General features: G+C 50.4%; 1 protein-coding gene and 1 pseudogene across 1 annotated transcript in view; one reads left to right on the forward strand and one right to left on the reverse strand.

Annotated features, from left to right (window-relative positions):
• Positions 1–1,885: 1,885 nt before the first annotated feature.
• Positions 1,886–11,765, reverse strand: LOC149370297 (uncharacterized; annotated as a pseudogene).
• Positions 11,766–16,629: 4,864 nt separating this feature from the next.
• LOC149370298 (uncharacterized) overlaps positions 16,630–17,388 on the forward strand; it is a 50,376-nt gene continuing 49,617 nt past the window's right edge. Inside the window, exon 1 of the mRNA XM_089583012.1 lies at positions 16,630–16,748. Within this exon, the coding sequence (XP_089439138.1) occupies positions 16,643–16,748 (106 nt within the window). The 5' untranslated portion in view covers positions 16,630–16,642. The remainder of the gene's footprint in view (positions 16,749–17,388) is intronic.

Consider the following 17,388-nt stretch of genomic DNA (forward strand, 5'->3'; position numbering starts at 1 on the left):
TGAAGTCTTGCAGGCGTACCACGATGATCCTTCCTCTGGTTACCTTGGTTTCTCCCGAACGTTGGCACGCATACAGCAAAAGTATTACTGGCCCAAGTTCGCGCAGGTTGTGAAACGCTACGTCCGAACTTGCCGCGAGTGTCAACGTCGCAAGACGTCGTCGATTAAGCCGGCCGGACTATTGCAGCCTATTGATCCACCACAAGTTCCTTTCTACCAAGTCGGCATGGATTTACTCGCCCCTTTCCGGAGTCTTCGCTAAGTAACCGCTACATTGTGGTCGCCACCGACTCCCTCAGTCGATACTGTGAGACGAAAGCTGTTCCCCGTGGAACAGCTTCGGAAATTGCCACCTTCTTCATGCACAACATCGTGCTTCGTTATGGCGCACCCACGGTCGTTATAACTGACAGAGGAACGGCCTTTACCTCGGCGCTGACACAGGAAGTTATGCGACTCAGCGGCACGAGTCACCGACGAACAACAGCTTATCACCCACAAACTAATGGACTCACTGAGCGCCTAAAAAAGACGATCGCCGACATGATTTCCATGTATGTCGACGACGACCACTGCAACTGGGATGCAGTACTCCCTCACATTACATTCGCATATAACACCTCGCTGCAAGAGACTACTCACTTCACACCGTTTCGCTTAGTCCATGGTCGCGAGGCCATGACAATGCTCGAGACAATGCTGCTTCCTGGTAGTGAAAACTCTACTGTCGTGGGGGCCGACCACTTTGTTCACGAAGCCGAGGCCGCCTGCCAACTTGCTCGGCAGCATATACGGCATCAACAAGAAAAAGACGCTCCCCGTTACAACCATCGCCACAGGGATGTCACTTACCAGCCCGGCGAGCATGTTTGGGTGTGGAGCCCAGTCCGTCAACAAGAGCGCTCTGAAAAGCTTCTTCGGCGGTACTTTGGCCCCTATAAAGTGTTACGCCAACTCGGCGAAGTAAACTATGAAGGTCTGCCTCAAGAAACTGTTCGTTCCTCTAGCGACCAACGTCCGAAGTTCTGCATGTCGCCCGAATGAAGCCTTACCACGCCCGCTAGAAGCTCACTCGTCTCTACCCTCTCTCTCTTCGCTAAGCTCCTCACCGTGCGCACCCGTCGAGATGGTGATCGGCCAGAACCGCCTCATGGAATTCGGCATCGTCAACGTCCATCCTACACTTGCCGTGCTGTTCCACCACAACACGCAGCGGCTTGAATATTTCGTCTGACGTATTACCCACGCTTCAGTGTCGGGAACGCTGAACGACCGCGTGCTGCTCCTACTGGAAGTAGCCAATGTCCAGATGATTGAGAGCGCAAAGGTCATGGCGTTCTCCATCCTGAACGCCCATATGCTCCAGCTATCCGCATCTATGATGATTGTCTTATTGCCTCTCCCTCCTCGCGTACGAGATCAAGACGGCCGAGAGAGCGGATTCCGCACCCGTCGCCGATAACTACTATATGCACCCGAACTACTGCGCCTCTGCAAGGGAACTCCGTGATCAGCGGTTGTTCGTGCCCCAAAAGCCTGTGCCCGGGGAAGCGGCTGGCGGTCCACACGCCCTGGTGCGCCGAGGGCGGCGCTTTCCAGAGGGGGGGAGCAATGCCACATTCCTGGACGTTCTCGTGCCGCAGTCTCCTGGCCGAACTGCCTTAACCGCTATCCTGGCTAGCCTTAGCCATGGTGGTGGGCAGTGCTTCTTCGTCGTCTCTTCTTCGGGTTCCGCTCGGGAGTTCGCTGCTGCCTGGTGCTGCTCTTTAAAACGTGACCTGGCTGTCCCGACTGTATAGCCCTGACAATATATAAAATATGTGCAGGGAGTGAGGGGATCTGTCCTTAAGGGGCCGTCCATAACAAACGCTAGGTGGTCTGCTCATTACAGGAGCCCATTGGCTGTAGCTGCTGCTTGGGCTCGCCCGACCAGGGCCTTTTGGCTCGCCAGGACAGAGCAGCCGAGCAGGGCCGCCTCCCAGTCCTCCCGGGTAGGGTTGGGGATAGGGGGAAGGTGCGGGGTTGATTGACATGCCCACACCACATGGTAAAGGTACGAAGACTTTTCCCTACAGTGCGGGCACTCCCCTGTGCACGCAGGGTCGAAATGTTTGATGACTGCCGGGCACAGCAGTGTTTTAGTATAAAGGCGAAGAAGTAAGCGTTCCTCCACCTTCATGAGGCCGTTGCAGGGCTTAGGGAAGATTGCATGCGCGAATTGGTAATATTTGATGATTTCCTTGAAGGTAAAAACCGGATTTCGGTCGAAGTCCGCATCGGGGGAGGCGAGGCTGATGCCCGGAGGGTGAGCTCGCGGGCAACGGCGCCGGCCGCTTCGTTGCCCTCGAGACCCGTGTGCGCGGGAGTCCATACTATTGTGCGGGACGCGGGAGCCCCGAGATAATTGCTGTTCTGAAGTATTCGGTATGCCAAGTAGGGAATAAAGCCCTTTTCGATGTTCCTGCAGGCCCCTCGCGATCCGGTAATGATGACCCGCGAGTCCTGATCGGCGGCGGCGAGCGCGAATGCCACCTCTTCCGCATGAGTAATGTCCTGTGCTTCGAACGTAAGACTGTTCTCTGCGGTGTTTTAGTGGACGATTGCGGCCGTGTACTAACCCCTATGGTGTGGGCCGGTGGCGTCCGCGTAAAATACTCCGCGTTTGTTTCCATAGTAGCTTGCCAAGGCTCCCGCCCGCGCGAGGCGCCGGCCACTATGGTCATCTCGTGTCATGTTGGCCGGAAGAGGGCGTACGTGCAGGGCGTATCTCCAGATTTCGGGAATGCGCACGCGCTCTTCCGTCAGTGTTGGGTGTTGGATGTGAAGTCGGGAAAGCAGACGGCGACCCGATGGCGTCTTTGAGAGTGTTGTGTAGTGGTTTTTCAAGTGTGCTTCTCGGAGCTCCACGAAGGTGTTGACCATCCCCTGACCCAGGAGGCGCTGGTTGGACGTGGTGACCGGGAGGTCGAGGGCGCACTTGTAAATCTTACGGAGAACCACCTCAAGGGCTTTCTCGTCACGTTTGCGAAGGTGGAGGTAAGGAGTCGAGTACAAGACTCGGCTGGTTACGAATGCGTGCGTTAGCCGCAAGGCATCTTTGCACCGTAACCCCCCGCGGTTATTGGAAACCCGGCGGATCATGCGGCCCACCTGGTCCCCCACCTTGCGCAATTTGGCCAGTGTTGTGTCGACACGGCGGTGTTGATTGATAAAGAGACCCAGTACTCTGATCTCAGCGTGTTCTGGGATGGGTCCGCTCGCTAAGGACAGTTCGATTTTGGTAGTGCACTTCGACGAGGGTCGAAGGTGCACAAATTCCGATTTGGCTGGGGAGCATTCAAGGCCGCAGCGGCGGGCGTAGGCGTCCACAATAACCGCCGCTTGCTGCAGGTTGGCTTCAATGTCTCCTACCGATCCGTGCTTAGCCCAGATGGGACGAGAACCGGCGTATTCAGCATGGTATGGCCGATGGCTGTCGTTCACCAGGAAATGCACATTGATGGACTCTCCTTTCGAGCCCCGAATTCAATGCGGGCCGAAGAAGTAGCGATAGCGCTTGCTGCCGCCCACGCCAATTCTAGAATAATCATCACGGACTCCCGAAAAGCATGTGAAGATTACTTGGCAGGGGAGATCTCCCCCTTAGCTGCTTGTATTCTACGACGGACTGCCACTGAGCCAACACCCAAACGAATCATTTGGGCTCCTGGCCACCAGGGCTTACGAGGTAATGACGCCGCTGACGCCGCTGACGCGGCTGCCCGAGCGCTTACTCACCGGGCTCCTCATCCCAGCTCTTCTGGCTCGGAGACTAACCAGCCGCTGCTGCGATTCAGGGAAATATTAACACATTATAGCGACAACCACCGCCTTTTCCCGGCCCCTACCAAAGGGCTGAGTAAGACGGAGGAGCGAACTTTAAGGCGCCTGCAGACAGGTACTCTACTCTGTCCTGCAATAATAAAACATTACGATCCTAACACGGGCGATGCCCACACTGTGGGGAGACCTGTGATATCTTCCGCATGGTGTGGGCATGTACTCAAAATCCCCACCTCCCCCCTTCCCCTACCCCTTCCAGAGAGGCATGGGAGACTGCCCTCCTCAACTGCTCCTCGCTTGAGTCCCAAAGGGCTCTGGTGAAACGGGCGAGAGACAGGGCCTCGTCATGCGGTGTCCCGGACTAGGGACGCCGACCATGTAGCGGGGCCACTCTGTGGCTCCCAAACCCTTTTTCACAAAATAAAAGTTTTCACCACCACCAGCCCAGATGGTGATGTCGTCGGCATAGAGCGCGTGCTGGAAGATTTTTTTTTGTAATAAAGTTGTTTCCATCCACCCATACCTCGCGTGGTAAGAATTACTCGGAAACCTTCTACCATGGAACTTCTTCCTTTCTTCGTTCCCTCGCACCTATGTTCCTTTCCTAACAGCGTTGGCAAGGTGTCCACCTAGTAGTGAGATATATAGCCCCTTTCCACCAAAAAACACTAGCGACTAATTACACCGTAAATTTGTGCAAGTGTATCGCACACCAGAGCTAGTACATTATGAGTAGTGCGATGTCCTTACGCACTTTTAAGTTTCATGACAAAACTGTAAACTCTTGCGCGTTGTGAAACGTAATATAGCTGCAGCAGATCACTATCGAAATTTATAAAATAATTGATTCATGGGTCAAATGTTATGCTTTAAACCAGACCATCGTTGCAAGCTGAACGGAAAGTCCTGCTGGCAGGAAAAAGCATACCGGGACTGAATAGCATTATACCCACATGACAAGTACATTCTGGTAAATTGTACTGCCGCAAGCTTAGGTCCTGTTTGTTTGTTCATGCTGAATGGTGCTTCCAGGGAGGGCGGAAAGATACACGAGGTTCAATTCCGCTGAACCGAGTTTTCACGTAGCGAAAGCAGATTGCACAGCTACGGTATATGTACCCGCACCCTCATGTTAAAACTGTGAGTAAAATCTCGTGACCACCCACGAGCGCCCTATGCCCTGAACCCTTCGCTTCTTCCTTCCACATCCTTTCGCTCTGCCCGGCGGACCCTCCGCCGCGCGACCTAGAGAACCTCAAGACCTGGGAGGACTGGAAGACCCTGCTGCGCTCGGAGGACCCGGCCGGGCAGACCATCGCCACCGGCCGTGCTGCCAGTGTTATGGACCTTAGGAACATAAACACTTGAGTGCAGTGTGGTCGTGCGGGGCCCCAGGGGCGTGCCCCGAATTCCTGTTGAAATAAAGTTTTTCTCTCACTCTCTCCCTCACCTTCTTAGCGCCCTCAACCTACGACTTGAAATGTCAAAGGCCATCATCAAGCACAAGTGGTGGATCAGCAAGGTAGGCCTCACATGGCAAGGCAGATATGGACCCTTTGAACATTCTGTGCTTTGAATGATTGTGTGTGAACGGCGACAGCAGTCGCCGTCGTGTTCTTGTTTCATAGTTTGTTTGTACCGAGCGACACTAGTCGCTGCCGTGTTGTATTTGTCTTTGTGAGGGACTATGGTCCCTTTGTATGAATAATCAGTCCAATAAACTTCTCTTCAAGGCAAGGCAGATATGGAACCATTATTTCGAGGTCGTTTCAAGGTCGTCCGGAGGCTAACGGAGAAATGTATGGTGTTTTTTCGTAATTGAAGGTCAAGAATGTCCCATAGGGCTTTCGCCTTAGTGACTGCATTAACCTTGGGATCTTTAACGTGCACTGACATCGCACAGCACACGGTGTTGCGACTCGGGCAGTATGGCCAGACCGGTGATGGTACGGGGATGATCGGAGACTGGGTTACGAGGAGGGCACAGAACTCATTATACAACTATTTACATTATGTATACGCACAGAAACTGAGAGTGCTTCTCAGTGGAAGAGTCTAGATGACAGGGAGCTACTTGATGTGAGGGGCTCTTGACTATGCTATGTACCGAGTTTGATAGGAGTCTTCTTCCCTAAAATCTTTAGATTGAGGACGGGTTGCCCGAGAAAGGCGTGTTCAAGTTCACTGTGGGAAATCATCACGCACTCTGTCCCCAAAAAGCACGCCCCCATCACGTGTTGAGCTTGAGAGGAGGTTACCATCTACGTCGCCCAGACAAAGGAATCTCCCCGAATGATGTTCCCACGGTTTGCGAGTGGTCGCACGTGTTTCGCATCAGTGCACAGGCAAGGCTACACGGAAGGATACGCAGTGTCAGCGTCCCCTTTGGAAACGAATGCCGATGCGAAAACATGATGACTGGACCCCCCAGCCCTTCCTTGTACTCTTTGGTAGTCCTGGGGAGAGTCCGCTGCCGTCGCGCAGAGCTGTCTTCAAGTGCCCCGTCGATGCGGTCAACATATGCGGTAGAGGGAACTCTTTTTTTTTGAGAGAAAGGGTATCCGGTCTTCAGCCGTCTCGAGGTCGTCGGCTTTGTTGACAGTTCTCAGTTGTTGCTTGCTCCGGCCCGCGTGGCCAGAAGTGCGATCATAACAGCTCGTTCGCCGCCAGGTAGTGGTTTAGAGAGGGATTACAGCTCCTCGCTCTCCTCTAAAGAGACCGCATCAGCTGGACAGGTCCCATCTTTTCTGGATGATCCATGGGCTGATGTCTCGAGTTGAAGGGCCTCGAACATTAGTGATTAAGTCTGCACAATGCCCCCGCCCCGGCAAGGCGAGAGCACAGCCCACTCCCGAGTCATGCCAGGCAAATAAACAAGGCCTTAAACTGCGCTGCTAGAATATCTCCGCTGTTTGGCTCCCCCCTCATACGGCCTGGTAGGGTGAGCTGCGGACGTGACCTATGCAGGCAATTAATTGCGAGCTCTTCTTTCATATCTGAATCAGGTTTGGGATTGTAAGAAACTACAGCTGTCGTTGCGATCCACAATATGACGGCTAGTAGATGAGTTGCGAGGATAGTACGACTACTGCAAGTATCATAACCTAAAACGCTCGACTGTACATAATACAAAACCCACATACTGCAACTAATCCTTACAAAACCTCAAACACTCAAATGCTTTCATTAAAAAAGTTCTTTTCACAGAGAATTAACTACCTTGAGAATGGGAGTTACGTCTAGAGAGCGTCTGAAAATTCACGCTATCTAGCGGGCAAAACATCAGCTGATATAATCAGTCTTCCCATTTTCCTTTCCCTTTGTAGCGCACTTCAAAATTATGCTCCTGTAGGGCGAGCCTTTACCTTCTCAAATGTTCATATTTTTGTAGATATGTTGTGAAGCAATGTCAGTGGGCAGTCATCGGTCTCAATCCCGAGTCGTTAGCCTGCCAAGCAGCACTGCAGTTTTTGAGCAGCCGACACAAACATGTGCACTCCTTCTGCGAGGAACTGTATGCTTCTTCTCGGGTCGTGAGTTTCCTGCTCACGAAGAGAAGGGGGCTTCTTCGTTCTCATCCTGCTGGCTCAGAACCGCCCCCATAGCCCGTTCAATCGCATCGCACTAAATAATGAAGGCGCTGTTGTAGGATGGAGCCTCCAGTACGGGCCGGCTGATCAGTGTTGTCTTGTTCCTTCTTGTTTTTCCAGTTTATTTTAATCGGCTCTGTTTTCCTCAAGCGGTCCGTGAGCTGACTCGCCATCTCCGAACAGCCAGGAATATGGTGCTGATAATAGCCAGCCAACCCTGGAAAGGCGATGTCAGTCTTAGTGAATGACCTAAGATAATCGCGGTGACTGACACTGCAGCTTCGGTATGCATCCCCTCAAACGGGCCATCAATGGTGACGCGCGCGACAGGTAGACAGATACTGTCCTCCTGCGCCACCTACCTCATCAATGCGCACTCGCCAGTGAAATGTTGCCGTGAAACGAGCGCAGGATGGATTACATTCTTTGTGGTGGCGGAGTCGCATGTGCCCGGGCTCGTTACAGCGGAAACAAACTGCCGGTTTTCACGCCTTGAAGGCTTTAGCAGGGCCGCCTCTTTTTTTTGTCTGCGTCATTTCTACGGACAAAGCCTTCTTCGCGGTCCCCCTCATTTGCACCTTTCTTCACCTTTAAGGGGCTGCTCTATTCTCATTGTGCAATGGACGCTTCCCCAACCTGTAGGACTTTGCTGCTTCCCCAAGCTTTCTTTTCCTGTTTCGCACCTGACCTGGAACTCTTCTATGAGCTCGGCGGGCCGCTCTAAGCTTTTCGTTTCGGGCCTGTCTTGCATCTGGAGCCGCGTTTCCTCATTTAGAGAGTTGCAAGACTGTTGTAAACAAATTGGCTCTACATTTTCACGGTGATCATAAACCACCAGAACCTTGAACCATTCGATCAGATTTTCCTTAAGATAGTAGGTGAAATCTGGAAATGACTCAGAAGGCCGCTTCCCCTTAGTCCTGAATCGTCGACGGAAGGCGTCGGCCGACAGGCGGTACTTTTTAAGCAAAGTGTCATTCACTTTATAGTAATCATCCGCCTCCGCCTTTGTTAGCCGAGCAAGCACGTCGGCAGCCTCGGATGACACAATCGTCACGAGGTGCTGAGGCCACGTTGTGCGAAGAAAGTTAAGGTTAGGGTACGCGCACTCAAAGTTCCCAATGAACAACCCGATATAATCGTCCATTTTTATCGGTGACAGAAAGTCTTTCATTTTGGGCGGCTTCGATGACTGACTCCTCACGACAGAGGCCATGCCCGCTTTTGCAACTCCTTCCTGAGCTTCAGCTAGCTTCTCCTCCAGTCGCTTCCTTCCTAACTCCACTTCATCTTTCGCCTTTTGTTACTCCCACTGCTTTTCTCATTTTCGTTCCTCCATTCAATCTTTTCTTTTTATTACCTCCACTATCTCCTCGTCCTCAAAACTGAGGTCTTCTATCGCACTGACAACCTCGTGTTTCTTCACTGTTTTCCCTCAATCAATCCCTAATTCTCCACATATAAGAAAAGTTCCATCTTAACATAGCTTCACTAGTCCATGACTGCCCTTGAGTGCTCGGTAGTAGTGTGGTCACTAGCCTCCCAAGCATGTTAGTGCAAAGCAAGGTTCAAATCCGAACAGGCTACTACAACCAATGTACACTACCAGGAAGAGCAGCATAAATGCTAAGCCTGGCAATACTCAAGGAGCGAAGGCGATGTACTGACCAAAACCGGCGCCAGGACACCACGGAGACGATCGCACATCTGCCAACGGGGTTGTTGCGACTCGGGTAGCATGACCGGATCGCTGATGGGACGATTATGATCAGAGACGGGTTGCGAGGAAGGCAAGCAAAACTTTATACAACAATTTACATTATGTACACATACAGAGCTCACAGTGGTTCTCCGTTGAATACTCGATGGGAGGAAGCTACTTGATGCGAGGGGCGCTTTAATGTCCTCTGCGACGAGTTTTATATAGGTTCTCTCAGGAATAAAGACACAATTACAGTTACCAGCACTAGTCACCCGTCGTTACGCACCTCGCCTATGTTTGTTTCATAAACTCCTTCACAGCGTTCCAGTAGCCAATCAGATCGTCCCACACTCGCATCGCAATTTCCGCCGTAACCACCCGAACGCTGTACACCCTGTACATGCACAGACCATAACGTCCTATAGGCTGCCCGAGACTGTAGTGACCTCCCGACTGCAGTGGCGAACTATCAACTATTCAAGTCCACCAAACGAGGATGTTCATTCATCAATGTAAACATTGCCCTCCATTTTAAATCATGTACACTGATCTTTGCAGTATTATGCCCACCCCTCATGTTATGTTCCGCAAGGGACCTTTGATGACTAAAAAAATAATAAAAACAATAAAATCATGTGCACGTTGCTCTAGGCAATCGGCAGGCATGTAGGCCCACAGTTGTCACGGTGGCCGAGGCCGGTGCTGATTCGGTCCGCGCCGACTGCAGTATAGGCTGGTGCAAGGGCTTTTTGGAACAAATTCATGCAGTGTTCCACAGAACACTTGAACTGGCGCTCAAAATAGCGAGCAGCCTCACGCAACGAAGACACGAGATGACGAGACCTACACCGGCCGACTAAGTCCGGCTGCCAGCACAGGATGGCTTAACCGCCGCGGTGTGCTGTTTGGAGAGAACGGCATCATTATTTTTTTTATTAAGATTGAGCTGTACTTTGAACAAAATGCAGGCTGATAAAACGCGTGTGAAACCAGTTATTAAAGTGTTTTCAGAGGTTGAAAGCGCCAATATATAAAGAAATAATTTATTCTTATTTTCGTTCTCCACCCATCTCATTTTCGTAATTCAAATCCACTGCACTAATTGATGTCGCTGCCACTTGGTTCTAGAACGCATTCGGTGATGACGATGATGATATCAGCTTTATTTTCCGCCAGATAAAGAAGCCCCCTACTCCCCGTCCCCGGCACCCAGGCCATGGTGACGGGGGCCGGGACCTTCGCAATTAGAAGCAGGCAAAGAGGTCCTGATTCCTCGCGGCTTCTTCTGCCAGGCGGATGGCTTGTTGCTGTGAAGCAGGGGCCTCGCTCCGCAGGAGGGCTTCTCAGGTTTCTCTGCCATTTATGTTTTCATTAGCCCCTGGGGAGCTAGCGCATTCCCAGATAATACGGTCGAGGGTCCCTAACGCCCCACAGTGCAGTTATCGTTTTATTTGTTATTTCTGTGAACATGATTTTCCATACCGGGTTTACAAAGTTCCCAGCTTAGAGGCGGCTCCATGCGATTGCCTTCCTATTGTTTAGACTTTTATCCGAAGGTGGCACTAGTCTCCTCTGTAACCGATAATTTTCAACAATCTCCGTATAATTTTCCAGACTCTCGTCCTTGTTACGGCAGCCGGGCGGCTCCACAGCTACCCGGAAGTAGAGAGCTCGGGCTAACTCGTGGGCCGCGTCGTTGCCAGGAACGAACGCGTGTGCGGGAATCCAAATTAGGCTAACTTTTCTGTTTAGCTGTCTACTGGCGAGAATCCTCGCCGCTTCCGGCGAGATCCTGCCCTTTCCAAAATTATAGATGGGCGTTTTGCAATCACTAATTCAAAAATTGGCTTCCGTTGCAACGCAAGCGAGCGCTATCGCAACTTTTTCAGCTGTTTCCGCGTTGCGGCTTCCAATGGGGGCTGCCGATACAGGGCACCGCGGCCGTCGACCACCGAGGCGACCGCCGCACCCGACTTGCCGCTTGCTGCGTCCACGTACGCAACTGACTTGCTGTCCATCGGATCGAAGCGCCTGATTAGTGCTTCTGCACTGTTCTCCCTCCTCTCCCTCCCACAGAGAGGAGTTTATCTTTGGAGGTGCTAATCGGTAAGCCCAGGGCCCTCTTTATGCACCGTCGAATGAGCGAGTCTAGTTCGTTCTGCTCCTCAGACCAAATGTTTAATAAAGGTGTGGCATAACTCACGCGGCTTATTAGGTATGCTTGGGTTAGTTTAAGCAAGCTTCTTTCCTTCAGGCCTCGTCCTTTAAGCGTGACCCTTCTAGATATGCCAAGGGCTTGCGTGGCAAATCCCTCGAGCCTTTTGGCTGCCCCATCGTTATATCCGTTATCCTGAATAAATAGCCCTAATATTCTGATTTGATCTACCTTTGCAACTGGTTTACCCCGTACTTTAATGTCAAATTTCCAGTTTTGCTTGCATCGGAGTGACTTAGACGAGTAATTCTGACTTTTGCGGAGAGCATGGGAGGCCCCTACTGGCAGCACAGTCGACGACAGTGTCCGCCGCAGCCTGCAGGAGCTCCTCGATACTCGCATCACTCCCCTGGTTAATCCAGAGGTTGATTTCATCCGCATACAAACTGAAATTTAGCCCCTCTATGCTCCACAGAGCTTCGGGGAGGGCCTTCATGGCCACGTTGATGAGGAATGGGGAGAGAACCGAGCTTTGCGGTGTGCCCCTGCTCCCTAACTTCAGTGTGCGAGACTCGATGTCTTGAAACCATATGCAGGCAGTTATGCCTGACAGAAAGTCCTTGGTGTAATCGTATGTTCGCGCGCGTATCCCAATTTCATGAAGACCACGCAGGATTGCTTCGTATTCAACCTTATCAAATGTCTTCGTCAAGTATAGGCCGAGAATTACTTTGGCGTCTAGAACGCGAGTCGATTATTTATTTGTTTACTTATTGAAGGTACCTACAGCGCCTTGAGAGGCATTATTGTAAGGGGGGGGGGGTTAAGTACATTAACAGTAAAATTCAATACAGTAAAAAAGAATAAAACAGAAAAAAACAGTTACAGAAAAGTGTTAATAACTTCCAATAAAGACAACATGTCATGTTTCAGTTGGAACATAACGTCCTGCGTGCACATGCCCGGTCGGTAGCCGACGATCTCGTGCGGCCACAGATCGTTTTGCTCCTTAAAGCGCGTCAGTCTGGTCTGGACTACGCGCTCCATCAATTTCCCCATGCAAGAGGATAGAGAAATAGTTCTTAAATTTTCTAGTTTCGGGTGTTTACCCGGCTTTCCGATTAGAATTACGTTTGGCGACTTCCGCTGTCGAGGCAGGTGGCTTTTAGTCCAAATTTCTAGCATGTACTCCGTCAAAGCGCTGATGGAGTCGTCGTCTTATGTTTCTTAAACTTTTTTAAGTTATCACGTCAGGGCCCGGGGCCGATTTCGTTTTTAGTCCCAATATTTCTGCCCTGACCTCCGCCTCCGTGTTGGGTACGTCGAGCTCCCCGATGGGAGCTCCGTCGTATTCTGGGAGGGTGGTACTATGGCTATCGCCAATGTACATGTTGATTAGTTTGTCCATAAATTCCGCATCTGTTCCCTAAAATTCGTCCCTAGCTTTTGATAAGCTAAATCCCGATTGGGTGTTTGAATTGGTCGGATCTAACAGGTGTCTCAACAGAACCCACGTTTTGGAAAAGCTCATGCTCCTTTCCATCTCGTCACATCTGCTACACCAGTTTTGTTCTCGTAGTTTTATCGCATACTTTTCAATTTCCTTGTTATGTCCAGTGACTCTCCCTCTAAGATTACGGTTCCATTTTCGCATCTTAAGTCTGCGCCTCATGCCATGTTTTGCCTCCCACATGTGAAGCAGTTTGCTATAAACTATCTCCGGGGGTAGTAAGGTGGAAAGTTGGGCGAGTGAAATCTTATTCATGATGAAGTTGGCGCCAAAAACGAGGACTAAAGTAGGAGAGAAGACACAACACGAGCGCTTTTTCGCAACTAGAACTTTAATGGAAGAACACATGACATATATACCCATCTCGTGAAGTAGATCAAAAAGAAACGTACATGATATCGTCAAGATAAACCTTAGACGGCGATACATCTGAAGAGTGCTGAGGGTGCAAAAGGTACATAAAAGGTGCAAAAACAGGAAACTTCATGGTCACAATCACGAAGGGCACACCAAAATACCCAAAAAAAAACCACTGAACCCATGAAAAACCCATGAACTGCCCGTTTCCTGTGGCAAGACCTACATAGATCAGACAGGGCGTTGTGTAAACGTGCGGCTAAAAGAACACGAGAAATCGCTCTCTGGGTCGAAGTTCTCGCATTTGGTTGACCATTGCCAAGGATGTAAAGAGTGTAAGCCGGATTGTGTGCCGGAATGTGGGCCCGTGTGCAAGAAAAAATGCAATCCACTTTATGCGCAGGCTGAAATTCTGTCACATCATAAAGAACGCCTCCAGCGCGAAATTACCAAGGCTTTTTATATTTCGCGACAGGGAAATTCATGCATAAGCGCACCGTCCATTTCTTTAACACGTTAAAAAACCCCAGGTGGTCGAAATTTCCTCCACTACAGCGTCTCTCATAGCCTTAGTCGCTTTGGGACATTAAACCCCATAAACCAACCAACCATTTCTTTAACAGCAAAGGAGCTGGCATACCTGGATCACACGTGGAATTAATATCATTTTCTTTTCCCTCCTTTTTTGGGTTCTTTTTGTATTTTGGTTTGCCCTTCGTGATTGTGACCATGAAGTTTCCTGTTTTTGCTCTTTTTATGTACCTTTTGCACCCTCAGCACTCTTCAGATGTATCGCCGTCTAAGGTTTATCTTGACGTTATCATGTATTTTTCTTTTTGATTTACTTCACGAGATGGGTATATATGTCATGTGTTTTTCCATTAAAGTTTTAGTTGCGAAAAAGCGCTCGTGTTGTGCCTTCTCTCCTACTTTAGTCCTCGTTTTTGGCGCTAACTTCTTCGTGAATATCTCCGGGGCATCGTCCCCTTCAAGCGTCTTTGTTGCATCTCCAACGGGACGCATGAGAGACTCCGTCTATTCCTCTATTTTAATGATCTTCCCAGTGGCTGCTTTCTCTCGCTTCTTCCTAAATAATTCCCATTCCGTTACTCTCCGTTGACGCGCACTACGCGTCTTAACTCCTTTTTTAAGGATTGAGTCCAGAATGAATTCATTGCTGCCGAAATTTTGCTCAGGGTTGGGCAATTTCGGATCTGCCACATTTTTAGAGAAGCTCAGGTCAGGGGTGTAGGGTTAGTCCCAGCTCATGCGCGTCCTCCCACAGCTGCCTGCCTTTCGGATCTTGTTTAGCGTAACCCAATTCCGGGTGCACGGCATTAAAGTCACCGACTATTAGCAAGGGGTAGTCCCGGCTACCTTAATCGCTTTGTGAAAGAGGGCACTGAATCTCCCCTTCTCTGCTGTAGAGTACTGTGCATATTTACGAGGAACACGCTCGGCTTCTCTTTCCGTCCCGTAAGAACTTCCAATAGCACTGCTTCAATTTCGCTCGAGTTGCCTTCGTGCTCGATTGCCGATATGTTCCTCTTAACAAACGTTATGACGCGAGATTTCTCACTTATGTTACTTGAGGAAGCTTGGTATCTCGAGAGTTTTGCCCGTCTCCCGCAGGGCTATAGCTAGCGGTTTCTCATCTAATAGCGTCAGATATTGTTGCACTAACGTCGGCTTGCATCCGCGGCAGTTCCACGGCCAGATTAGGCTCAGTTGTTGCGCCTCTGGCGATTTTGGAGCTCGTTAAATTTTTCCTCCACTTTTTGTTGCCATTGTCCGACGGCAACTAATTCTGCCTTTTGCCTTTGCACTTCAACCGAAAGAGCTTGTATCTGGCCTTATTGCTCCCATAATTTGGGCCATGAACAAATCAAATTTAGCTCCAATTTCGGCTTCTAATCTTTTCTCTAGTGCCACCAACGGATCAGCCTCCTCCCTTTTGCGTTTAGTAGGAGGCCGCCTAGCCGTTTCTACAATCATTTTTTCCTCCTCCGGTGCCGCAGGCTGTGTGGGAGTCGCAGCCTTAGGCGCCGGAAGTGTTCATCTCGATACCAATTTTGGTGGCGCTCTGTGGGGGGAGGGGGACTCCGTACGCGCCTGCAATTTTGGTTTATTCGATTCCTAACTGAGTTTATTAATGATCTCTTTAAGCTCCCCAACCTCTTTCATTAACTTATCGATCTCCTGGTCCGTGTCTTTAGCCTGGGAAGCGCCCCTGTCAAAGCTTACCCTTTTACGGTCCCCGCTTGTGCTCCCCTTCATAGATGTGTTCGCCGGGTCCCTGGACCACGATCTCCCCCTGATGGTTTGCCTTTCCACCGACTTCACCGCCATTTTCCTTCTCGCGAGCTTCTCGGTAGCCCGCCACCGTTCCACGATGCGCGCTCCTTGGTTGGGGCTAAGGTTAGGATTAGCCTCTTTCGGTGCCGCTTTGCCTTTTTTCTTGCTAGCGTACTACTGCCCAGGCACATATAGCTTCCTCGGATCAACGTCCGTCCCTTCGGCGGTTTCCATTATCGTGTCTCAGCCGTTCGGCGGGCCTGGGCCGCTATCGGTGGCTGCACCTGACTAGGCCTAGCGTTAGGCTCGGACGCTCTCTGCGGAAAAGTCCCACAAATGACAGAAAAAAAGGATCCCACCTAGGAAAATTTGGCATCCCCACTGTTCGCTCGTTGTCTTCTGTCGATTCGGAAGGCTTCTGGTTTCCGCACCGCAAGATTTTCGTACGAAGTGGCCGTGGTCGACGGAGCCCATCGATCACACGTCGCTCCCTACTGCTGCCTCGGCGGAACTCCAGCGCATTCGATGCCCACATGTGTGACGTATTTCAGTTTACCTCGTAAGAACCATAAACGCGATCATCTGCACCAGGGACTCCATTCGAAGAGCACTCTAGGCTGAGGCTGTCTGTGCAGCTCGATACGTGTTCCCGTGTTCACGCTGATGAAGCTTGTGATTGCACGTGAGATTGCTTTTCGCGTCAAAAAGAATTTCTCGCCACTGAAACTATGGATTCGGCCACTTAGCGATTACAACTATTAGAAGGAAATGCGGCACTCTTGTGGCTGTCCTCGCGTCGCGCAGTGCCGCCCGTGTGGCGCCTGACATCGAAATCGCCTGCAGCAGCTGTACCATTAAGCGCGACGAGCATTTGTTAGATAGAGGAAAAAGGAAGCTCCGACTTTCTAACGTTGAGCTCCCGTTTTATTCCTGTATTTGTTTTTTCAGCCTGCAGATAGCATACTGCTACGCAAATGGATTAGGCTACCCAGAAATTGGCGAAGAACAGAAATGGGATATGGCAAAGCAAACAGCTCTTTTTGCGACTAGATCTCGTGATTTGGCACTATTCAGCTGCTCAGCTCCATAACAGCGGAGCAGCTCCCTAATAGTTGCATTTAACTTCTGCTCAGATGCGCAGCCGGTCTTCCTCTCGGAGCACGTATTTAAAGGGACCCATAGCTGCCCACTTGTCGAGACCACGTTCGGAAATGGAGTGCTTCGCACAAAGGTTTCTTCTTGGCCTTCTCGCTTTTGCCACGCTGACGCATTTTGCCGTCGAGTTCCAACAGTTTGAACACTGCGCTACAAAGCTCAGTAAGTCCAAAGTTAACATTTTAATTATTTTCTAAAAACTGGTTTATAGTCTAGAGCACATACAGCCGTCACCGTCGTTTCCTACGTTCTTTCGTTTCAGTGCCAGTTTGGTTTTTTCCTATACCTACTTAAACAAGAAAATCATTGCTGCCTTTCCCCTCCGCTCATAACGCTGCGTTCTCTGTTGAGGCACCACTTCAGGCGCAGCTGGCCTAACTCAGTTCACATCAGTGCCGCGAATTTTGTAGCGTTTGTTTGTTGTGTTTATTTGTTCATGCTTCAAGGCTGCCGGCACGCCGCTTTATCACTTCGTTTGTGACGCAAGAAGCGCCTAGAATTATTATCTCGATTGATCGCGTCCGGACGAAGCCGAATCTAGGTTGCGCCAGTATGTTCTAGTAACTTCTAAAGCTTTATCTCGAAGGTTCGCTATCAGCTTTAACCCATTAGCGCCCAGCGTACTTTTAAAAGTACAGTTAATTTTTTTTATAATTTCACCACCAAAGACTGAAATTTTCTTTTCAAGTAGGGCATGCTTTTGTCAACAGGGGATTGGCCAACCCCCCTTAACCAATTTGGCGCACTTCCTCTGCTCAGTATGTCAGCTTTCCGTGGTGAAACTTCAGCATGTTTGTTTCCC

Source organism: Amblyomma mixtum, chromosome 1 (genome assembly GCF_055824585.1).
Source record: "Amblyomma mixtum isolate Tamu chromosome 1, ASM5582458v1, whole genome shotgun sequence".
NCBI lineage: Eukaryota > Metazoa > Arthropoda > Arachnida > Ixodida > Ixodidae > Amblyomma > Amblyomma mixtum.